The sequence below is a fragment of the Archocentrus centrarchus genome, chromosome 16 (genome assembly GCF_007364275.1).
Source record: "Archocentrus centrarchus isolate MPI-CPG fArcCen1 chromosome 16, fArcCen1, whole genome shotgun sequence".
NCBI classification, from domain to species: domain Eukaryota; kingdom Metazoa; phylum Chordata; class Actinopteri; order Cichliformes; family Cichlidae; genus Archocentrus; species Archocentrus centrarchus.
The window spans coordinates 25,243,304-25,268,605 of record NC_044361.1 but is presented as its reverse complement, the minus strand read 5'-3'; the positions used below and the strand labels follow the sequence as shown (position 1 = coordinate 25,268,605).

General features: G+C 41.3%; 2 protein-coding genes across 2 annotated transcripts; both read left to right on the top strand.

Annotated features, from left to right (window-relative positions):
* The first annotated feature begins 2,683 nt into the window (after positions 1 to 2,683).
* uts2r3 (urotensin-2 receptor 3) lies at positions 2,684 to 5,563 on the top strand. Its single transcript, XM_030750605.1, has 2 exons — positions 2,684 to 2,903; positions 4,227 to 5,563. The coding sequence occupies exon 2, from the start codon at positions 4,262 to 4,264 to the stop codon at positions 5,399 to 5,401; it is 1,140 nt and encodes a 379-aa protein (XP_030606465.1). The 5' UTR covers positions 2,684 to 2,903; positions 4,227 to 4,261; the 3' UTR covers positions 5,402 to 5,563.
* An 8,589-nt stretch (positions 5,564 to 14,152) lies between these two features.
* khdc4 (KH domain containing 4, pre-mRNA splicing factor) lies at positions 14,153 to 25,021 on the top strand. Its single transcript, XM_030749290.1, has 12 exons — positions 14,153 to 14,215; positions 15,830 to 15,958; positions 16,048 to 16,051; positions 16,370 to 16,540; positions 17,880 to 18,075; positions 21,145 to 21,205; positions 22,048 to 22,099; positions 22,265 to 22,569; positions 23,014 to 23,160; positions 23,544 to 23,653; positions 23,749 to 23,834; positions 24,774 to 25,021. Exons 1-12 carry the CDS (start codon positions 14,153 to 14,155, stop codon positions 25,019 to 25,021), a joined length of 1,572 nt encoding a protein of 523 aa, XP_030605150.1.
* Positions 25,022 to 25,302: the final 281 nt, after the last annotated feature.

Here is a 25,302-nt window from a genome sequence, read left to right as displayed (position 1 = left end):
AAACCCCTCTAGACAGCAACACCCCAGGGACAGTTAGCTCTAATGATATCTCAGTCCTGCAGAAACCCGGGAGTATTATAGGTGGTAGTGAATGTTTCTATGCGACAGCCACACAATTAGTATAATGAACTATGTCAGGTTAGCGCAGTGGATAGACTCCCATATTTTATCCATTCACTGTCAGTCTGTCTGCCCTGAAGTTTCTATTTCCATTAACGAGACAGTTATTAAATTACTTAATTTATTAAGATGCTGTTATCACATTGAGCTAAATCATTTAATACATTAATTTATCAGTACATAAATAATTTGCAGCAATTTTTACCAGTGTCTTATTGTTTTCGTCAAAAGATTCCCATTACAGCTTACCAAATGCTATCAGTTAGACAAGCAATTTTATATATATAATAACTGGCAAAAAAGCAAATAAATACTGTAACATAGTTATAGAGTTAGATGTGGAAAATAAAAGTAATTATCATTCACAAAATATAAGTATAATAATAAATATAGCTCTGTCCTTTGTTTGCAGCTATAATGACTTGATTGCCTCATTTGCGGTAACAGCATACAAAAGCAAATCATCTCTTAACTTCACACCTTCCATATCTGTATACCAAATATTAAAGGAGACTAAATAATGGATCTCTAGGTCAAAGTATAGGAAAAAAGCCCATAGCTCAGGTAAATTTAATTAGAAAGTGTATAATGTGTCTGCACAGACTGATTGATGTATTTTGACAAAGACAAATAAACAGCGCAGTACTGAGACTCTCTCAGTCTGCTTTTCCCTGCTTTCCATGTTAAATATGAGTAACATCTGCACCCAAATGCCTGGTTTCATCGTTCATATTCATCTGGCATTGCTGTGCACATCTGATATGAGCAGGCCACCTGATATCCCTTTAATAAAACTTTCTTGCCACCTTGGCACTTATTTCCATCCTGCACGCCTTTATACCTGTCCATCTCCTTGTATGAAGAAGCCTGGTGTTCACATGCCTCCATGCCCCCCCATTTTGGCATGCCTGTGCCAGGTATTTGTTCAAATTCCTCACACCCCGTCGGGATAGGTATGCCCCCCCAACCATCCCCCTTTCGTCTTTACTGCCTGTCTCTGTCTATCTTATGTATGCCCTCACATGTATGAAACAGCCAACATGGACTCCCCGCCACCAGCACGAGGCATACAGCCTACACACTTTACTGGCTAGTCACAACTAAATCATTTCCAAGTTGCTTAACCCCTAGAAGCTGGCAAACCACAGCTGTGGGTTCGACAACTGCTGAGCCAAAAACAACTCCGTGGATAACAGGCAACTGTAAGTTGCTTTTGATAACTTCTGAAAGACCCGTTTATTCAGCAATGTTGTCAGAGCCTCTACCAGTTCAGCTTTGCTCTGACATGGAAAAATGTTGATACAGGCGAGTATACTGGGTAATTAATTTCCTCTATAATTTAAACACCAAATCATCATATAAATCCCCCGTGGGGGTGTGAGACGCTGCATGCTGGAACACGACCTGCTGTGGTATTGACTTTGGGTCTAAGTTGAAGTGCATTAGTTATTGCAGTGTGTCATGAAATGACAACTAATACCCCTGGTCTGTCAGTCTCTCTCTCTGTAATTCCCACAGAGAATTTTAACTCAATTTTAAGGGTCTGTTTTTTATGTATTAAAACATTTTCCAGGTATGAAGGAGAAGAGAAGATCTATTCACAAAGAGAGCCTCACTGAAGACCATTTTGATTTGTATACCACTGACACCACACCACTGTCACACGTTTTACTGAGAGTTTAAAAAAAAAAAAAAAAAACAGAAAAAATGTTGGTCAGTAAAAATAGGAATACCATTTAGACTGCCTTATTAAAGTAAATCAACAATGCTACTCCTCAAGATAGCGTAACCTGTTTCTTTATGATATAAAATATTCATGTTTCATGGGTCTTTTGCAATAAAATGGAGGCATTCAAAGCTTGAATTATACAGCACGTGATTATTTGCCAAAATATGATGTTAGGATACCATTTATGGTCAGTCTCTTAACTCTGATGGAAAGACATTTCACTGAGTCCACTCTGAGATTTATGCTTGGTTTAAAGGTACTGAAACCATTAGAGAGTCATCATACTTATGGTAAACCCCCCCTAAATGCAGCTATAAACTATAAGACTCTAAAACAGGCACTAATAATAACTTTATCTTTGTTTTAAATTCTTACATCCTTACTCAGCACCGCTGCGTGTTGGCTTACACAGGATACATTTTCAGTCATAATTCAAAGCATTTGAAAGAGGAAAACTGTTATTAACCTAAAATTAATGTGTCTTAGAAAGAAGCTATCAAAGTTTTCAAATTGATTTCTACCACAGGCTAAATAAGGAGTTCAAATAGCTTCCCTTTCACTATGAACTCTCACTACTGATTGAATTATTAAGTCAAATCTGTGATTGGGAAAATTACTGCTCTATATTCTGTGGTTGTTATACTTCTAATGAGAGGAAAATAAGTTTTAATTCAATCTATGGGGGGGGTCCCTGGACCAGGACAATTCAGTATTAATATTCAGTATATAGGGTAAACCCCCTTCATTTAGCATCCCATCCCACCCCCTTTTCCACTCACACACACTCTTCTGGTTGACTCAGACACATCAGTGACGGAGCTGAGGACACACAGCAGAGATCAGATCACAGGCTTTGGATGAAGATTATCGCCATATAACTCCATTTAATGATCCATCCATGCTGAAGAAAATGTACATTTATAGCTGAAGAAGTCAGCGGGGATTTCAAGACCACATATGAGAAGAGGGAGTTTTCAAAATGGGAACTGCGTTTTTTCACCAAGTAAAGGAATATTATTTGTCAGCGTCTGGGACTAAACTGATCTAAACTGAAGTAAGTTTAGAACTAAATCAACAAATAAACATCAATAATTTCCTGATTAATACATAAATAGAGATAAATACTGTGTGGATTAAACATTGATCACAGCTTGACTGCTTTCAAAAGCATTTTAAAGACTTTTTATGCAATACTATAAACCTTTAGACTTACAGTAGAATTTTTTTTTTTTTTTAAAAGACTCGCTAAATGACGTTTCTTCAACAAATTTCATCTTCTAAAAGTTTGGTTAAATGTTTTAAACACCATACATTAAATGCTGTTTAGTGGTAACAGTGCAATCTTCAAACACATCAAATCCATGTGAAATTCTCACTGAAATGTTTTGCTTTTGGGTTACTGGCATACTGAAAAAATACCTTGCGCAACTTTGCACAATTACAAATGTTGCGGCTTCCAAAAGGAATTGATCTTAAAAGATCTAAAATTGTGGAAAATTTCCAACATGGGAGGCCCTGTCATTAATATCGCTGTTATTTAAAGGGAGCCAGTAACCTGTGGAGTCACGCAGCACCGCAGGGGTTTAGTCGCTCCACCAGAGTTCAATGGTAGCTCTTAACCCTGGTGTCGCACGGGTCACCGAGGTTCACGCAGCCCGTTTTTGTCAGGCTCCCAGCGTCTGCTTTGATGTCGGTGCGCATTACATTTCTCCAGATAATCGCCAGTCAGATAAACTTGTTTTGGTTTGTCTGACAAAACTACTGTCAGGAATGTTATTATATCCTCGAAAATAAAATTAGGACATATTCCACATTCGCAATGCATGGGGGGGAAAAAATGCAATAATTTAGAGCTGAGTTTACTGAACCAACTCATCTCTAAATTATTGACCAACTCCTGACCTTGAGAAGGAACGGGAGGTTTCAGCCAAGATTTATTGTCTTCATTTGGAGCCCTCTTGCTCTGAAAATCCAATTATTTTACTAAAACCACAACAGTCCCACTCAACCCAGTGTGAACCTATAAAACTATAAAATCAGTGCCAAGCAGAGAGGGTTTCTGCAGAAATAAACCATTCTGGTTTAGCTGACATTTTCATTTATACATGTTTATATGACTTTATTTACTTTGTCATGTCATGATTTAAATATGCATAAATCACACTGCGGCACCATCAGAAATCTAAACCCAAACTTTGTTTTTCTTAACCCATGTGTAGAGCAAATAAAATCTAAAACCAGAGAACACAAATAAGAGGAAACTAGTGATATATATATATATATAAACTAATATATTGTTTTTCTCTCTTCTCCACCTGTGTCTACCTTTTCCCCACCCCGTCTATCCCCCCTCTGCCTCTGTTGGAACTTCACTCAGCATTTGCTGACATTTCACTGATTTTCACTAACATCATGGACTTTTCGGGTTCTTTGCCACCACCCTCTCCATACACCTTCCCTATTATCCCCAATTTCTCTGTGCCTTCCTCCTCTCCTTCCATCTCTCCATCACCCAGCTTGGCATCCACAGTTCTCTTCTGCTCCTTCCTCTCTCTCCTCTCCTTGCTGGGCATCACGGGAAACCTTTACACTTTGGTCCTCCTTCTGAGGCGCAGGAGAAGTAGGAGAAGATGTGGAGCAGGACCAGCCTGCTGCCTGACAAGACTACCCGTACCATCATGCCTTGCCAGCTCCACTTCCCCTTCCTCCCCCTCCATCTCTTCTTCTTCCACCTCCTCTCTTCACCTCCAGGTGCTGAGTCTTGCTCTCGCTGACCTGCTGTATCTTTTCACCACACCATTCATTGTGTACGACAGCCTGGCATCTGGCTGGGCCTTTGGCGAGATGGGATGCCGCCTCCTGCTGAGCCTGGACCTCCTCACCATGCATGCCTCCATCTTTACTCTCACCGCCATGAGTTTGGACCGCTACAGGGCTGTGGCCGATCCTCTACACACCTCATCCTCCAACTCCTCTGGCCTGTTACGTGTAGGCCTAGCCTGGGGGTTGGCAGTGGCTCTCAGCCTGCCCATGATGATCACACTGCACCTAGAAGATGGGGATGATCAAGAGGGCCAGCTGTGTGTCCCAGCATGGGATGAGGAGAGCTCTAAGGCTTATCTGAGTATACTTTTCTGCACTAGCATTCTCGGTCCCGGGCTGGCCATTGGAGCACTTTATGCCACACTGGGCCGCCTTTACTGGGTGTCACAGACACGGCCAGCCTGGGCCACTGACAACAACAATGCTTGCTCTCCTCGTGCTCCCAAACCAAAAGTCCTGCTCCTCATCCTGGGGATTGTCCTGGCCTTTTGGGCCTGTTTTCTTCCCTTTTGGATCTGGCAGCTGCTGCCTCTCTACAAGCCTGACATGCTGCGAACAGTCCCAGTGGGGACACAGGTGACAGTCAATCGTATCCTCACAGGTCTGACCTATGGAAACTCTTGTGTGAATCCATTCTTTTACACATTATTGACTGGAAAACAAAAACGTAAGCGGCAGCCGCTGACATCAGCAAATCAGCTCTGCCGCAAGAGCAGCCCTCTGCAGTAGTCTATTCCACTAAAGTAAGAGACAATAATGCGAGTGTGTGCAAGTACATGCACACATAGAGGTACTGTATATGAATGCTTCATAAGTTCTATAATAGACACCAAAGATCATACGCTTCCTCTTAGCCTGCAAACTAAGGAAGTAGAATAACATTAACCAAATGACAGCACTTTGAAAAAAATGCTTTGTAAAATGACAGTGTCTGAGTTTTACTGTGCAAAATGACAATCTCTTTAAGATCTGTCACCTAATCAAGCCATAACTGCAAAATATTCCACTGTTACTTTTGATAATATATTCTTATCATATAATGCAGTTGTGATTTGGTTTTAAAATGTTTCTGGAACATTGGCAAACTTATACAATGTCTCTTGTGGATACTACAGTGATAACGTGTGGGGTTGTTTAACCCTGCAACAAAAACATTGGGTTATTTAGTAACAGAATGCATTAATAATTAGCAGACCAGGCTTTATACCACATGCTGCATTATGCACACACAGTAAAAACCTGATGAACTTCTGCTCATGCATCAGGTATGAAATTCTTGTTTTTGAATAACCTGTTGTGTCTGCACGGGACCTCATTGGGACATTTTTCTTTTTGACGTTTTTTGACATAATGAATTCTGTATTAGTGGGTCAACTGTCTTTTGTGTTTTTTTCCTGAACCCTGACACAGCTTTAAAAAAAAGAAGGAAAAAAAAGATTTTTTTATGATCTTGACCTGCATGCTGGGCTCGAAAATGTACTTATTATGACCCACACGATGCTTTGCATGCTCTCAACTGATGTTTACTGTAACTGATGTTTATATATTGCATAATATATAGTCTTGAATAAAGAGTACGCTTTCTGTAATTCACTGTGTCTCTGGATCTTTTCACTACAGAAAATAGTACGATGCTAATCAAGACCTTTATAAATGTGGAAAAAATAAAGAAATAACAAAGGTGAAGGCAGCAGGAGGCTGGAAAGTTCAGGTATAAAACATGCAGAGTGCTAAGGAAAAGGCTCAATACTCCAAAAGCTCTCAGTGTCAAGAAGTCCTCGACTTGCGTTCATACTTTTGTTTGTGTGTCTGTGTCAGCATGTCTGAGACTCCCAAAGGTCTTCCTCGTTTACAAGGGTCTGTCTCCGTCTGCCTGATTCAAAGGCTGCTCTGTACTGTGTTGCAGACCCTGCTGCTCTTTGACGCAGATGAGCAAATATTACTGTTTGACAGAGAGTAGTAAGGATGGGGATGGGATAATAGGACAAAAGGGGCAGAGTGGTACCAGTCAGAAACACTGCTTTTTGGATAGGCCTTATCTGTGATGTCAAGGGGTTTTAAGTTACTATGTGATTATATGGTACCTGATTCAAGTCTGGCAGGAGACTATTGATACATGCCATCTCCAATCTTTGTCCACTTATCTCCTGTCTGTAGGCACAGCAGTGGGTTCAGAAAACACTGGAAGACTTGAGGAAGATTTAACCAAAATATAGACACAAGCCCCAAGATCAGATATCAGGACAGTCTTTTGTAAACTAATTAATCAGATCTCGCAGAAATCCTAACTGGCTCAGTGTAACTAATACATCTCTTTTAATTCTAAAGTTTACAGTATGCCTGCATCTGTGCTGTTGGTGGTTAACTTCCCCCTTCAAGAGGACACAGCTCCTCATAGAAATAATTCAATAAATTTTCAATTTGATGCTCAGTAAAAATCTGAGACAACATATTAGAAAAATACTTCAGGAGCTATAAAGCTAGAAAATGCACAATGAATTAATTCACATAAAAAAAGAGAAGGTGAGGTTAGATCCAAAAGTTTTTTTTTTAATTTCACTGCTGTTTGTTAAAAACCACAAGTTATAAAAGAAAAGGTATTTCTTTGTCCATTGGAAACACACAGAAGTACCATTAAGACCACCCAACTATGGCTGACATTTTTTTTACTTGCCATTTAATAATCAGATGATTTGCTGTGGTGCCCCTAAAGGGAGCAGCTGAAAGAAGATTTAATGTTAAAATGCAATTTAAAATGAAACTCAAACTTAAATTTGGGGTTTATTCATCTGCACATGAAGTAGATATGTTCAAGAATATTAACTGAGGCACAAAAATACCTCAGGACTGCACAAGAAGCTCTGAAGCCATGTGTCCCATTACTGCATTAACAGCAACAGGTTGAAGAGACACATACCAAAAGCATTTGTCAAGGGAGTGTGTTTCTCTGCGCTGTGATGCCATTATTTCTGAGGCTGTAGGGCTCTCCTGTAGTTCATGCTGCCTAGCATGTGTTTTTATTTACCTGGCCCGGCTACTTCTGAGCACAACGTTCCCACTGCAGTTATTATTCAGAGCCCTGTGCGGTCACACAACGGGGGTGCTTCTGTTGTGAAGTTAATGCAATATCCATCCACCCTTCACAGACAACTGAGACCCGAAACCCACATTGGTCCACTGAAATGGTATTTCTTGCAGACAAAGAGCCAGCTCAGTATACATTTGAAATAAGGTGCCTTAATATGAGACTTAGTGCTTTTTGGACCCCCTGGGTCATACCAAAATGACAGAAGATGGAGGGTGTAGCTTGTGTAAAGATGAAAGTTATCCAAAAAGACAGTCCTCGGGAGTGTGGATATTAAAGCACACAGGGCTTGTCGTTCAATTTCCTGACTCTGCATAGTCAGATAGGCAGATTTGGGGTGTCAGTGTATTCTAAAACTCCATATATCAGATGATTAAGTCCTCCCGCAGGTCTGCAGGGATGACTGAGTGTTTGATAAACTTCACATACACAGTGTTTGGTCAACCCAACCAAACAGATGGAAAATATTGTGTCAGTTGGCAGGCTGGCCAACCCTTAAACTTTGTGTTGGTAGTTGCAACCAGTGGCTGACTCGCTCCAGTCATAACTTTTGTCCTCTTGTGCAACTGAAGCTTTTGATTTCATCCTGAGACTGCAGAAGGTGTTCATCCTCTCAAGGCCACAGGGGAAACATGACATATTTTCATCAGGGGGCATCGCTCTGTTCTACCTGAAGATGTAATAAATCCAGCACATGTCAGTTTCCTGGAATCACCAAGCATCTTTCCATTTCAGCACCCCTCACCCCCTCCCATCAGGCTCTGTTCTTCACCAGTGTCTGAGGCTGCTGCAGGTGCCCCTCCCCTGGGCAGCCCGTTCAGGAAAGCAACCCGCTGTGTAGACGAGACGAGGCCACAGCCCGGGCCAAATTCACGCTGTGAGATGTATAAGAGGCTCCCGTTCTCTCCAGACATACACAAGAAAGATTCCCTTTGCACTCCACCTCCTCTAAAATTCAATCTGCCCATCTGTTTTCCTTTACTTAATCGCTTTTCGTCCCTTTACACTCTCCTTTGCCTACACTTTCCATTCCTCTGCATGGTCTCACCTCATATGATGTTAATCATTATACTTTATTTTTAATTTATAACAAAAAGCTTTGGTATTATGACACATTATCAACTTAAAAGAAATCCAGCAGATATCAAACTCAAGTTTACAATAACCTACTTATGATACACGCAACCACAAGATTAAAAAAATTGCTTGTAATTGCTGGTTTGACAGCAAACTGAAACCTAGGTACTAACAGTATCTCTTTGTTCAACCCACTGCACCCCACCGTGAGGCGCCCCTCCTCCTCATCACGTCCCCTGATTTCGCATCTAGGTGTCAGCCACCAGGATCAGGCGAGACCCAGGCTTGCTTTCCGTTGAAGGCCGGAGGTTAAATCAACCAACATGCACATTACAGTTCACACTTTGCCTCTTACTAGGAAAGACAGTAAATATGACATGGCTGCCCTTCTCGCTCCTGCTCCCTCTGTTTTCCCTGTGTCTCTTGCTCGCCTGGCTTCTCCTCTCACAGCATACTGCCTGTAAACAGTCAAGTCAGGCGTCAAGACTCGGCTGACCTCTGGCCTCCTGACGGTGTGAACCTTAAAGGAACTGATTTTTTGCATTTCTACATATATTACACAAAAAAACTGGAATGACCTGTTTGCTTTGCAGATGAAATGAGTAGTTGATTTTTGATTAGTTATTTAAGAGAAAAATCATCTGCAATCTATTTAAGTCGAATGATACCTACTTAAAGTGCTTTTATTAGTCTTGTGTGGCCAGAAATGGCACATTCTCAGGTTTTGGATCTGGTCAGAAAAGGCAAGAAGATATAGCACTAAGAACAGGAAGGCATAAGAAAAATTTAATTTTAAGACCAAAAGACTGATTCATTAAGTAATGCAGAATTAATGAATCAATAATGAGAGTGGCAGCTATTACACATTATTGCACATTTATTTACAAAACACTACCTTTAGAGTCACTTGCTTTCAGCAGCATTAAATCTAAAGGTCAAGCTTGTGAAGTTAAAGCACTGATTGTAAATTCATTTGGATCAACAGGTTAAAAAAATAGCACCAGGATTACTATCTGCTTGAAAAACTGAGCAACTAAGGTTGGTCTGTCATTGTTAGTATTAGAGTGCCACCTGGAGGTGAAGTGAAAGAAGAAATTAGACTGAAGGCATTAAAGTTATCGCTTAGGTCAGATCCCAAGCCAGCGTAGAATCAAACATTCGGCTCATCAAGAATGAGATTTCCATACTGGATCAGCAGGGTCCCAGGTTAACAATGACCGCCTCCGGCGCTGTTGGCCAACAGAGTGCCGGTGGAAACTGTGCTATAGTGGGCCGAAGACAAAGTAAGAGGAAAGGGGGAGGGTTGGTGTGACAGAGGAGGATGCTAAGGACAGGGTGAGATGGAGGCAGATGATTCACTGATGAGATGATCCTCTTTTTTGAGTTGCATGATTCTTGTGAGACTCACATGCACTGACTTAAGAGCCAACCAAAGTGGGACATTCTCTCAATATGTGGGGCAGGGAGACAAGGAATAAAACTGGCGTTCAATCCCTCATAAAGTGGGACACCTGGCCACCCTCGGCCTAGTTGCCTCACTTTGGAGAAGATGCCTCAGTCCATTTTTTCAGGGGTTGAAAATTATCAATTGTTCAGAAAGAGGTCCATGGATTTTAACTGCATTACAGTAGACCTATACGCTCATTTCCTACTCTGTATATTGATTTGGATTGCTTTGAATGAATCACAGTTCATCAAATAATCCTTATTTATCTTACAGTATACTGGGTATAGTGGGGCAGTAGATGATCATAGTGAAAGAAGACACTTACTTTCAGATATAAAGAGCTTTGTGCCAGAAATTGAACACGAAAAGGCACAAATAAAGAGAGTATACCTAAAATCAAAGCACAACTCATTAATAAAACTTATCTTTTTTCTCCAGTGGCAATAATGGACCATCACAATGGACAGTCATGTACTTGAAGAAAGCTCAGCATAGATTTGCTCATTGTACACCAAACATCCGTCATGTCTGTACAAACGTCAGGATGCAGACACAATGCCATGCACAAGTAATAGCTTAAAGATGTCTGCACCATGTTACACAATATATTCTTCCACCCGTCTGTCTTTGCGCTGACTGAACTTCCAGCTCAGGTGGCTCAGTAACTGACCCACCTCAGTAACCAAGTCCCTAGCTGGAAGGACACCACCTGTCCTGATGGCCCAACCCTACAGAACAAGCTCTGTTCACCTGGTAAAGAAATATGATTGCTTTCCAAGATTTAAGGTTTGACTTGATTGCTTAATGATGAATTCAAGCAGTGATTTGATTTGAAGTGTGTCATATATATACGTAACTTTGCATTAAAAAAATATTCTACAGTTAAATACAAACAAGTTAAATATATAGTAACAAAAATCTACAAACCTTAAAAAGCACTATTGCAAACATGCTAATTACTATAAAATGACCACTACCACACGATCCACTACCTCTACTCTTAAAAATATGAAATAACTTCAGTCACAATAGATAAATGCAAACAAATCACAGCTACAACAAGAGACTAATACTGAGCCTTTAAAATCTGTCATTTCCTCATATGAAAACACGGCACAGACTGAAGAAAGCAGAGTTTAGCAGACCATTTTTAGCACCTGCACCATAGAACAAAAGAAATACAAAGCAAGGCTACTGGTTGTTCAATATGTGATTTCATGTTGCCCCCCCACATGGTGTTCTCACCTTCCACAGAAATCTGCACCTCCTGGCCCTGTCTCTGAGCTCCTGGGTGGTCAGTAACTGAATACCTGTACCTGCCAGAGTGGCAGCAAACCAGTACATCAGCACAACTTAAGAGCCAGTAGGTATAATGCTATGGCCTGGCTCAGCCTGTAGGACCAGCTGGAGTCTATGTAGGATCGGGTCTGACTTTCTTCACAGTGCAGACTGGGGGTCTACAGCTACAACCTTCAGCTTGGTTCAGTTTAGAAAGATTTAATTTGAAGTCTTAATACAAAAGAGGCTTCAGCTTTCTAAACAGTTCAAAGGCAATTAAAGCCAGCAGCTCATTAAACTGATGAACTGGTTCCTGTTTGGAGCAGGATATGCTGGAGAGGTCCCAAGTGCAGGACAATGGATGCTGAATAACTTAAAAAGAGGTGAGCTTTAATAGCTTCCATGGTAACAGAAACAGAAATCCCAAAACACAAGGAGCTAGAAAAAACACGAGGATACAGGAAGTAATGTAAAAGCAAGGCAGCAAATCCAGGAACACAAACTGATGATATGATGCTCACCAGCTTCTCAGTTAGGTACACCTGGCTATTACCAGGTTGGACCCACTTTTGCCTTCAGAACTGCTCTAATTCTCCACGGCACAGACTGATTCCTCAGATATTTTGGTCCATATCACACTGATGCTGCAGATTTGTCGGCTTCACTTCTATGATGTGAATCTCCCCTCCCACCACATCCCCAAAGATGCTCTATTGGATCAAGATCTGGTGACTATGGAGCACATTTGAGTACAGTGAAGTCATTGTCATGTTCTAGAAACCAGTTTGAGATGATTTCAGCTTTGTGATATGTGTGATCCTGCTGGATGCAACCATCAGAAACAGAAATCAAGACATCAGAAAACTCTAGAGATGGTTGTGTGGGAAAATCCCAGTAGATCAGTAGATTCTGAAATACTTCAGCAGGTTGTGTTGATCAAGTCTACAGGCTTAAAGGGATTGAATTGCTGCCATGTGATTGGCTAATTTGATACTTGTGTTAACAAGCATTTGAACATGTGTACCTAATGAAGTGGCAGGAGAGTGTTTATAAGCAAGGGGCTAATTCCACAATAGGACATAGGTGAGGCCAGAACACACACACACACACACACACACACACACACACACACACACACACACACACACACACACACACACACACACAGAAAGACAGAGGAAACAGAGGGAGGCACAGACATGGAAATACTTGGAAGGCCAAAAACTCAGCAGATACTTGAAAAACTTCAAACACCTGAGCATCAATAAAACAAACCTAAACAAAATAATTCAACATGAATCCAAATTAGAAAATTAGAAAACCACACAAAATCCACTATTTGATCGTCTTTAGTTTGTATTTGAAGTCAAAATGCTGATAAAGTTTAGGTACCATTCCTCATAATTCTTCATAATTCTTTTGTTGCTTACACTGATCTAGCCACACATGCATTTACTGAAGAAAATTATTATTTGACTTACTGTCAAATCTTAACTGCCAAATTACTGTGCATTTAAACATAATCTGACTAAATGCGTTTGACTTTTCAAATTTGTTGTCCAAAACAACAGCAATACCAACACAAATCAATGCACCAACCTGTGTCCTTCTATTTGTGAGGTCTTCACGTAGTTTAAGCACAAGTACACCTGCTAAAACTCACCTGGCGGTTCAAGGCTTTTCTCTCCACTGGAAACTGTGATATCGCCTCAAGAGACACTGGCCAAGGGTGGCAGGACAGGTGAGGAAGAAGCATCCCACCTGAACCTTTTTTTTCCCCCTTTTTTTGAACACGTGCTGGTATCTGACGCCCTCTGTGGCGTCATTGCGCGCAAACGGCATTAACCGGAGGCGGGAAAGGAAGGACGGACGGAGGGGAAGTTGTTTTGTTGTTTGTTGTTTTGTTGTTTTTTTTGTTGTTTGTTTTGTTTTGTTTTTTTGTAGCACGAAGTGGCTAGTCATTAACAACAACTGACTGGCGAGCGGTGCACAAGTCTACAGAGGGTTTCACTTTAAAGAGGAAAATTTCGTTTGACGGAACATTGATGTCATTCTGTGGGACTCACAGCAGCGGGTAAGCGTTTCAACCCAGACTGTTTTTGTATTTTTTTTCGTAATATTTAGCCGCCGCTTTCATGCTTTCAGATAGCCGGCTAGCTAGCCAATGTTAGCCACCTATATAATCATGGCCGTGTTGTCGGCTGCTGCTGGCAATGGCTGTGATTGTTTCCTGTAGCTACGCAAATCCAAAATATTCTAAATAATTTATGCAGGTAGCAGCGTGCCCGTGATTGTTGAGCACATTAGGTCAATTTAGTACAAGGAAAAAGCCGCAAGCCCACAGTTTCAGTTACCAAAACGTCAACAAACAGTGTCGGGTGTTTATTCGTAAGCAGGGATTTTTTATTTTATTTTTTGTGGGGGGTCTACAGATTTATTTCACTAGATTAAATTTTGTTTCTCTGTGCTTCAGCCGCCGCAGCAAATGGGACCACCTGGGCCCGGGCTGGCTCTGTGGGATGGGGGAGGCTGAAGCTGCGCCCACCGGGGCTCTGTGGATGCTGCAGCTGCCGTGGCTGCCAAGATTCATGCTATGCTAGTGGCCAAAGGCAAACTCAAACCCTCACAAATAGGCAACCCTGGACCGCCTGATAAGGTAATGAGCAGCATGGATGCAGTCCAAACAAACACACAAACAAAAAAAAAAATCCTTTTCCTAATCATTTTGAGGAGATTTTATAAATTATTGAATTAGGAAAAGGAAGCTTGGTACTCACATGCACTTATACAAGGCTGCTTAATCGTGTGCAGGTGGATGTTGTTGACATTGTTTAACCTACAATATTTCTTAAGATGGACTACAAAATACTTTGCCAACACGTTCTTACCATGTTGTTTTCTGCAGGTCATATAAAACAGAACAAATGTGCATTTAACTAAACACTAGTCATATTAGCATTGTTGCCATCCTGTTGGCTCCTATGTTCAGAGAGCGATCAGTGTACTTTTTGCCTTTTTTATTAGGTTTTCTGTACCAGAATCAGCTTAATGAATGATAATCTATAGGCTCCAAAACAACAAACATTAAACCCCACTGCTCATTTTCATGTAGCTCATAATCATTATATATGTAGAGAGAGATTTTATATATAAATTTTTGTTCATCACACAATTTGAGCAACTTCCTATTTTATCACAAGCAGTGCTGTGTTCACCTGTGGGTTTAACAGCCTGCTGCTGAAGGTTCAAAACATGTCAGCAGGTTATGGTTTAAAAAAAGATGGCACTGTTACTTAACCATTTACATGATCCATGTCAGTTTCAGTCATGTGATCATTTGTTTTCATAAACGTGAGGACTCGTGGGATGGTGTTATCTTCTCTCCTTTCATAAAGGGTTGTCCGATGAACTAAAGGAGATGAACAAAAGCGCTGAAGCACCTTTTTATTATTTGGAGATTTCAAGCAGCTTTGTGGCTGCCATGCACATACTTTCACTCGTGAATTTGACTGAAGCCCAGTGTAATTACCATCAGCCTTACCTATTCTTTCTGGGCTCCTCCATACATTCATACATATGCATGCATGTGATCAACACAGACCTATGCAAGATCTTCTATACAGATATTACTGAATTCATAGACAACAACAAAAAAACCTTATAACAGGACATTCAATTACTAACAATAATAACCAAACTTCTATTAAACCCACAGTTCTGGTGAATATTATTTCTTATTGTCATTTGCTCTACAGTTTAACTGTATTTCAACAATCTTTCTCTCCCAGTCCTGCTTTTTAGACTTCAGTATCCAATATAAAATAAGATATACTTTATTCTTAATGAGGGAGAAGCTAATCTGAGATCAAACTGAACAGAGTAAAGTAAAACCAGTGCATTTTGTTTTTGCATTGCACATGTAATTGCACTGAATATCAAATCAGAATTATTTAAGTCATTAATTCAGATATACAGTGGCTCCAGAATGTGCTGGTTTACACAGTCACCTAACAAGTGAAAGCTGCCTGGTTCAATGCCAGGAGGAGACTCAGTGACTTTGGGGTTGCAACAGGAACGACATCTGGCGCTAAAAACTCTGCCGAATCAATCATGTATCATTACCTGGTCCTACATAAAGGCAGATACTGGTGCTTGCATATATGGGATATTTTTTGTCGGTCATGTCGCCATTTATACTTTTAATTCTCAGTATAAATAATATGAACTCTCCCTTGAACTGACACATGTTCCTTGTTGCTGTTCCTCTCAGGTCCTCGGTGTTGGAAAGCCTCCAGCACCGGCAAAAGCCAAAGATGACCTGGTGGTGGCTGAAGTTGAGATCAATGACGTCCCAATCAACTGTCGAAATCTACTGACGCGTGGGCAAACGCAAGATGAGGTCAGCAACAAGAAGGACGAGGATATTTCCATGAGCTTGTATGTTATTCCTTGATGTGTTTTGTAAGTGATAATATGGTGTGTCCGCAGATCAGTAAGTGAGCGGTGTGCTGCAGTGTCAACCGAGGCCGTTACATGACGCCAGAGAGAGGAGAGGCCAAGCACTGACGGGGGTGACTGTCTCATTTTCACTAACTGATCATAAAAACTAGTAGACCTGGTGTTTGACGTTTTTAGAAGAACTCAGTCTTGTTTCTTCTCATTCCAATCAGCGAGACGACCTCTGTATCTACATGTCCAAGACAGACAAGAGCGCTCGTTGACAGTAAGTACTCTTAACCTAGTCAGTCGTAAATATTTGTCTTTATGTAGCTCCTAATTCAGCTGATGGTTTCTCTTCTCCCTTCTCCAGGAGCAGTTAATAGAATCAAGGAGATCATCACCAATGGTGTGGTAAAGGCCTACTGCTTCATCATCCTCTCCAACTTTCTCCTCTACTGGGGCTTCAGTCACAGTTTACCAGCAGCACCCAACCCGCCTCCCCCCTCACTGCCACCTGTCACCCACCCAAACGCCGCCTTTCGTCAGGGGTAGGCACTTCTCGAATGGATGCAGGTCATACTGTGTTTTCATCTAATTTTCAAGCACTGCTTTTAGGAAGGTTTGGGTGGGACTCATATTTAATAATAGATACTAGCAGTCCTGGATGTCTTCAAAATAATAGTAAATAAATTTTTTATACATTATGAGTTGGACGACTTCAAAATCTGTTGCACACTAACAAAGCTACAATCTAGGGATGTGCACGAACTAACTAGACGACTAATCGTCCATAATGAAACCTAAGCGCACCTCCTGAGAAACAGCCTACCTTCCCTGCATTTCCGGCTATTCCTCCAGGTTGTACAAAGAAGCGAAAAAACTAGAGGGACAAATGCATTTACGTCGTATATAAAACAAACAAAAAAAGACCACAGCCGGAGTAGGACCCAGGAGGGGGAAAAAAGGGCCGATTTTGTTTCTGTCCGCCGACACTGTATGTAAAACATCAGTACACGACCAAAGTGTAATTAACACACACAATGCACCTGCACAGGATAAATGCCGCAACAACATCAGCCACTTAAGTAGGTTACGTCATAGCAGCTGAAATCTGAATCAAGGGTAAGCTGGCGGAGGGTGGCGGCTAGGGGAGAGGGAAGTCTGGGCCCAGCGCAACCTGAGCCTGGATAAGTGGAAGAAAATGGGATGTTTGTGTTGTTCTGTTTTGTGTGTCAGTTGTAGAACAACCAGCATTGTTCATAATGCGCGGCACAATGCGCCCCACTGTTAAGTCGTGTTTATTAGTTATCTGATGTTTTCTCATTCAGTGATGCCGAACATCGTTTGCAGTAATGTGTTTTCATATATTTGAAGTCAGTTGATTTTTTTTCTGTTTTTATTCTTCGTTGTTTGGCTTATAACATGCCAGCATTCATAATGCATGGTGTCGCACAGTTAGCCAGCATTTAAAGTGCGATTCATCTCGAAGAATGCGATTAATGGTTTCAGAGCCTTTGTTTAGACAGTTTTTGACATTGTCCATTAAACAGGCATAAAATTTAATTTGATATCTGAGTGTTTCTTCGTCGGTTAGTCAAATTTTTTTTCCCTTGTTTAGTCGACTAAGAAATTAGTCGCCAGGAACATCCCTACTACAATCATTTAAATGAAAAAGATATTTGATGGCCAATTTCATGAATTTGAATCATTTCCATACTTCAGTGGTAGTCAGTTTAACACAATCTTTGCTTGGAAAACAGAAGACACACGTTCATCAATTGAAAAATGTTTCTGTGTAACTACTTTCCAAAATGGACATTTAGTCAGTTATATGCAAGCTCTCATATTTCCTTTCATTCCTCAGATGCATTTTGTTCAAGATAAGATCTTTGTGGGCCTGGACCACGCTGTCCCGGGGTTTGTGGTCAAAGAGCGTGTCGAGGGCCCTGGCTGTTCCTACCTGCAGCACATCCAGGCTGAGACTGGGGCCAAAGTCTTCCTCAGAGGAAAAGGATCTGGCTGTTTAGAGCCTGCCTCTGGCCGAGAGGCCTTTGAACCCATGTACATTTACATCAGGTGGGTGTCAGTCTTTGCCCATTATAGGAGACACCTACTAATGCAGTGTTGTGAGGTAACACTCACAGTACTGCCACACTCTGTAATTTTTTTTTGCAGTAGAGTCAGAAATGTTTTTACTTAAGAAAAAAGTATACGTATATGCGACTACTACTTGTGCTAGTGCCTGGTTAAGATGCAATTCACTACAATGGCCAGAAGGTGGTGGTAATGCACCCAAAAACCAGGTGACAGCCTCTATTAAACCATCAAAATTAGACGCTTAGAACCAGAAGTGTTAGAATGATAAGATGGTGAGATGAGCTACTACTCAGGGTTCGTACGGTGCTGGAAATCCTGAAAATACTGAATTTATATTGTCCTCTCAAGGTTTGAAAAGTGCTTGACTTTTGGTATAGTGCTTGAAGTGCTTGAAATTGTAACCGCTTTTTTTTGTAAATAAAAATATAACTATCTGGTTTGAACAGTTCGCTTATGAAACGGAGAAATAAAATGAGTCGTAAAGTCTAAAATGAAAATTTCTCCGCATGGGTCTGGCCTGCCCGTCTGCATGTGATCTGTCAGTCTGTTTGTGACCACGCCCCTCCCCCCGAAGACAGAGAGTGGCCGTTTTAATGAGTGTTAACTGGAAAACTGCAAATTCCAATTATGGATCAGAGGAATATGGAATACTTTTAAGTCAAAAGTTAGGCGCAAGAAAAAAACAAACATAATCCCCGCAAATGTCATTCCTCGCGAGTAAATTCAACAGCGTAGAACTCAGCGCATCCACGGAGGCGCTCTCGTTCACTTGTACACCAGTAATTGCGTGGTCGGCAGCGATATGGCCTCCGAGCTGGCGGATCAATTCAAAGGCTTCATTGAATTTTCTAAAATAGGCCATCATCGATTCACAGAAAGACTCAATAACGATATTGGACAGGAATAAGCTGTGAGTGTGGCGCAGCAGGTGTGGAAAGCAGCCAAAACCGCCGAAGATAAATTCAACAAGGAAGGGGAAGTAGTGTTCCAAAAAGCTGAATCAAAAATGTAAGCTGTACGCAGGAAACCGCAGAAAACCATGATGGATTTTATGAAAAGTCCAAGTGACAAAGTAACTAAGTTGGCAACACTATCGGCTGGTGTTGCCAAAAATTGCAGCTTCTACCATGTGACAGGAGTGTTATTTATGACTCAAAATGAGTTGACATCATTCATGAGAGATAATATTCGAGATATGCTTGACAGACCATACGTCAGCAAGTAATTTACAACTATATAAATACCAGCAATCATTTTTTTGGAAAATACTGGAAATAATTTTTTGGCACAAGACCTGCTATTCAGATGATACAGTGGTATGCAAATGTTTGGCCACCCCTGATAATTGTCATGATTTTCCTTTATAAATCATTGGTTGTTCGGATCAGCAGTTTCAGTTAAATCTATCATATAGCAGATGAACACAGTGATATTTGAGAAGTGAAATAAAGTTTATAGGATTTACAGAAAGTGTGCAATAATTATTTAAACAAAATTAGGGAGGTGCATAATTTTGGGCACCCCAACAGAAAAATTTCATCAATATTTAGTAGATCCTCCTTTTGCAGAAATAACAGCCTCTAAATGCTTCCTATAGCTTCCAATGAGAGTCTGGATTCTGGTAGAAGGTATTTTGGACCATTCTTCTCTCCAAAACATTTCCAGTTCAGTCAGGTTTGATGGTTTCTCAGCACGGACAGCCCGCTTTAAATCACACCACAGATTTTCAACAGTATTCAGGTCTGGGACTGAGATGGCCGTTCCAGAACGTTGGACTTGTTCCTCTGCATGAATGCCTCAGATTTTGAGCAGTGTTTAGGGTCATTGTCTTGTTGAAGTATCCAGCCCCGGCACAACTTCAACTCTGTCACTGATTCTTGAACATTGTTCTCAAGAATCTGCTGATATTGACTGGAATCCATGCGACCCTCAACTTTAACAAGATTCCCAGTACCTGCACTGGCCCCACAGCATGATGGAACCACCACCAAATTTTACTGTGGGTACCAAGTGTTTGTCTTGGAATGCTGTGTTCTTTTTCCACCATGCATACCGCCCCTTGTTATGTCCAAATAACTCAGTTTACTTTCATGAGTCCACGGCACCTTATTCCAAAATGAAGCTGGCTTGTCCAAATATGCTTTAGCGACTCTGTTTGTGGTGTGTGTGCAGAAAAGGCTTCTTCTGCATTACTGTCCCATACAGCCTCTCCTTGTGCAAAGTGCGCTGAATAGATGAACGATGCACAGTGACACCATCTGCAGCAAGATGATGTTGTAGGTCTTTGGAGCTGCTCTGTGGGTTGACTATGACTGTTCTCACCATCCTTCGCCTCTGCCTATATGAGATTTTTCTTGGCCTGCCACTTCGGGCCTAAACTAGAACTGTGCCTGTGGTCTTCCATTTCCTCACTATGTTCCTCACAGTGGAAACTGACAGCTGAAATCTCTGAGAGAGCTTTTTGGATTCTTCCCCTAAACCATGTACATTTTGCGTACATGCAGTGCAATACAATGTTTTAATGGATAGGCAAGAGTATACTTAATACCAAGATATCCAGAATTTTTCAACACCGGGATGTGTTTTTAATACTTCCTATTACATTAAAATACCACCAAACCAGGAGAAATTAAATGTCATGAAAAAATATCAACATTTTCTTTGTACACTTTTGGGGAGGGGGTCTGAAAAAGAGTAAACTTTGGAAAATGTTGATAATTGTGAATGACCCCTTAATGTGCTGGAAAATCTTGAAAATTGACCTTGGAAGTGCTTAAAAGGTGCTCGAATTTGATCCTGGAAAAGGTGTACGAACCCTGACTACTGTACAAACATGAGAAGTGCCAAAGGTCAAAAACTAGTTAATCTGTCAAAAGGTTTTGTGTGAAATTCCTTTGGAAAAGCAAGAAAGTGAAGTCCAGTGTAAAGTGGGTCACATGTACAGTTATTTGAGAACAGTGGGTTAGTGGAGAACTTCAAATAATAGTTTTCAGCGAATATCAAGTATTTTTGCTCACTAGAACTAAATGCATCTGTTTTCTTCTCCAGTCATTCTAAACCTGAAGGACTTGCAGCAGCAAAGACTTTGTGTGAGAACCTGCTTCAGACAGTGAGTAGTCTTTTGTTACTATGAAGTGATGCTTTATCCAAGTGTCTGTTTCCCCATTCCAGCTTCAACAGACAGTCCTTGAGCATTAAATGCTTCTTTCAGCTGCTCAAGGGGTTGCCACAGCTCGCATGCTTGTTTTGGTAGATATTTACATTAGACACCTTTCCTGATGCAATCTCAAAGGGATTTGTGTGTCCTCACGGAATAAAACTGGAGATCATATGCTTGTTAGGCAACTGTGTAAACTAGGCAGTCCCTGAGCATTAATAAATAATATTTAGTGGTCCTGACAGATCAGTTGGTTATTTTTTTCAGTCTACCAACTGAAAACATTATTGATGCATACTTGTGACTGATAAGCCTTAATTTATCAAGATCAGTGACACTGATGATTCAAAACTGTGTTAACTCTTTAAAATTGCTGTTCTTGACATTTATTCGCTGTGTTAAACAAAGCAAAGATGCATGAACTTCCTTGTGGTTTAAGGGATCACTGATCTCTGCTTCTGCAGATGCGCACATCAGTTACATAACTGTAGATAGTGAAGGATTATCTGTGTGCCATACCACAAGTATTTCTGCAAACACAGCTGTTTTTTTTTTTTTTTTTGTTTGTTTTTTTATAGGTAGAGGCCCAAAGGGGGTTCATACTGTTACCAGTGCATGTTCAAAAGCATTATTTGCACTGAAAACTAAGAGGTCTAGTTTTTTTATAGCAGGTTTTAATTTTTTTTTCTTTTATAATGGTTATGTTGAACTTAAGTCTTTATAAGAATACATTAAAAGTAAATTTTGTTCTTTGCACATAATCTTGCTAATGGTTAAATGTTCCTCTTTTCTAGGTCCATGCAGAGTATTCTCACTTTATTAATCAAATGATGCCAACGCCACAAGGTACTCAATAGCTGGTAGTTTTTCTATAGTTTCGATTTCTCACTTGTTGTGCCATTGCTCATTTTCTTTAACTAGCAGCTGTAACATTCTCAGTCTAACGTATCTGTTTATAGAAGTCACTGTGAGAGCCTCACTTGATCTGTTTTGTTTTTGTGTCTCTTCCAGGCTTTGGACAGCCTCCTGTAGTGAATGGGATGCCTCCTCAGCCTCCTTACTACACCCCTGCTGGTTATCAGCCAAGCTACCCCATGCCTGTACCTCCACCTCAGCCTCAGACTGTCCCTACACCTTACACTGTCCCACCTCCTGTACCTCCTGTGGTCACTGCAGGTGTTCCCTCTCAGTACCCTCTCCGCCCAGCCCTGGCCCTAGCCCCTGCTCCTGCCCCTCTTCCTGTTCCTGTTGCCACTGTAGCTCCTACACCCTCACTTGTACCAGTACCCACTCCTGCTCCAGAGACACTGCCACAGGTAGGATTCAATGAACTCTTAATTGTAATATGTTTAAAAATGTAAAGAGTGGTTTTAGGCATTAAAACTAAACCATACATTCAGAAATAATGCCATAAATAAAGAGTGTGAATAATGTGTGAAGCCCTTTGCCTTTAAAACAGACCCATTTTTCTTATGTCCACTTAACCCGTGTCTTGGCAGGCATGTTCTTTCCAGCATCTTGGCGCGCATGATGTGGATTTAGCCTGTTGTCTATCTCTTTATGCAATTGTAGACTGACTCCTTTAGATTGAGGTCGTGGCTCCACTCCATGTCTTTCAGGACTCTGTGGTCTTCTTGTTGATCTTTGGATTGTGTATAAAAATCATCAGTTGTTTAATTTTACTTTTATGAATTCTGAAACCCTTGGCATGGATGCAAATCAGTAACAAGATATTGCTGTTGTTTTCGTCTTTTGTGCAGGCACTTCCTCCGCCTGTACGTTTACCACCCTCTACTGCAGCACCACCCAAAGTTTCACCTCCTGCTGTCCCAGCCAACCCACCACAGAAAAGACGCTTCACAGAGGAGGTACCAGACGAGGCTGACAGTGGCTTGCTTGGATACCAGGTGATAAATGTTTCACATTTACAGCCTCTCATCATTCTCAGGTGCCCCCCCCCCCCCCCCCCCCCCCCCCATCAGTCACTTTCATGTGAAGGAAGCCCTTATACCTTTCTGATTTCTGTCTCCTAACATTTCATCTTTCCTCTCTTCAAATATCTCATGTACCTTGGTTGAGATAGCTTGGCCAGCTTTTATAAGTATCTTTCATAGTGGATGGGAAAATATCATTATAATCACAGGCTTGTGGTAAGCTAGTTTTTTTTTTTTTTGTTGTTGTTTTTTTTCCACTTTGGTGTTGTAAACAAGTTTGCTTTATGTTTTAGTGTCAGGGCAGGGCTTAGTTGAGGATGTCTCCTAATCGTGCCTGTGTGTTTTTCTGCTCATAGCATGGACCCATTCATATGACTAATTTAGGTGCAGGCTTCTCCGTGGGCAGTCCCGAGAATCCAGGATCCCAACCACAGAGTTCCTCCAGCCTGTCGAGTGAGAGGGACAGGTATGCAGATTTTTTATACAGGATGTTATTCATGTTAATAACATGCACGGGCCAGTAAGCAGAGTTCATTCACACTCTCTCTTTGTGTTCTCCAGTAAGCAGCTAATGCCTCCACCGCCATTGCCTGTGAATGGAGTGAGACCCAAGATGGAAGAGAGAAAGGCACTGCAAGGCCCCGTGGGTAAGGGTGTTATCCTGTGGATTGACAAATCCCTGCCCAAATCCAAATCATGGACTGTGACCCTCTTATAAGCCTGGCCTTGATTTTATTCAGTCTTAATGTAGAGCTGTAAAGAGGAAAATGTAAATCCTCTCCCTGCCCACTGGACTGTCTAAATTTCAGTTCATTGAAGCGATATATCTGTTACATAAACCCCCAGCTGACCCCAAAAACAGGTTTGGTTGTTCTTGTTTTGTTTTTTAGATTTAATAATAAAGCCGCTCATGTTGTTGTGGCAGAGATAAATGCAGCATTTGCACACTCAGCCACGTTAAGCCTCAGATGGACTCCCAAGATTCTGTTGCTGTGACTAGAGCATCTCAAGATAGTGAGGTGGAGCTATGACTCGACAGCTGTTGTGCATTTTTCAGTCCTTTTTATAATGAAGTGTGATTATGTTGAGTCCACCTCACCGTCGCGTTGTGACGACATCATCAGTCTGGATTGTCCGAAGTTCGTTTTTCTTCCTCACTAATGAGAATCTCTCCTGTTTTTGTGTTTTTTCTCTTTTTCTCTGTGTTTTTCTTCTCTTCCATGTATCTGGTGTGATGGTGGATACCGGTTGGGGGTGGGGCACGACTCGTCCCATGACACCATCTTGCCGCTCGATTGGACGGCCCTGACACTGTCGCTCCTCACTAACCAATGGCTGCTTTCAAATGGTCGCCCCCCCTCCTCAAACCGGCTGACATAAACTTTGATTTATATCAAATCTATTAACTATTTGTTTCTCCCAAAATGTGTTTGGAATAATTACCTTTGACTTGTATCTAAAATGTGTTGCTACTGGGTGCTTTTGTGTATGTTTTCTCTCTCTTTCTCTTCTCTACATATGCTGCCTGTCTCTGTTTTTTTGTTTTTGTTTTTTTTCCTCTGTTTGTCGCCCTCTTGCTCTTTCAGAGCCTGCAGTAAAAAGACTGAAAACAGGTTTGGTGGCATACACCGGTGACTCTTCTGATGAAGACGAAGACCATCCCACCTCAAAAGCCACATCAGGGCCAGGTAACCCTGGGGCAGTTCCCCCTACCACCTCCACAACCACCACCACCTCAGGTTGGGCACAGGGTTATCGCTGCCCTCCTCCACCACCCCCTCGAGCTAAAACACAGCCACAACAGCAGTCTATACCTTTCTGGATGGCACCCTAATACAGAAAAAAGAATCTGAACTCACTGAGTGCTTTCTGCTAAGTCTTACAGGATATTCACCCAAACCGAGCCCATCTGTTCATCGCAAGGATGATTCTTTAACAGCTCTGTGTTGGTTTCAGCATTATTTTAGTTCTTTGGTCCAAATGGACAAATTAAAGTTTTGTGAAGACTCCTGTTTGTTTTTCTGTGCAAACATTATAGTTTAAAGATGGACTTTTGCAGGACTAACACTTCTGTCTGGATGTGTAGATGGCCAGTTGAGCAATATTCTGCCTACA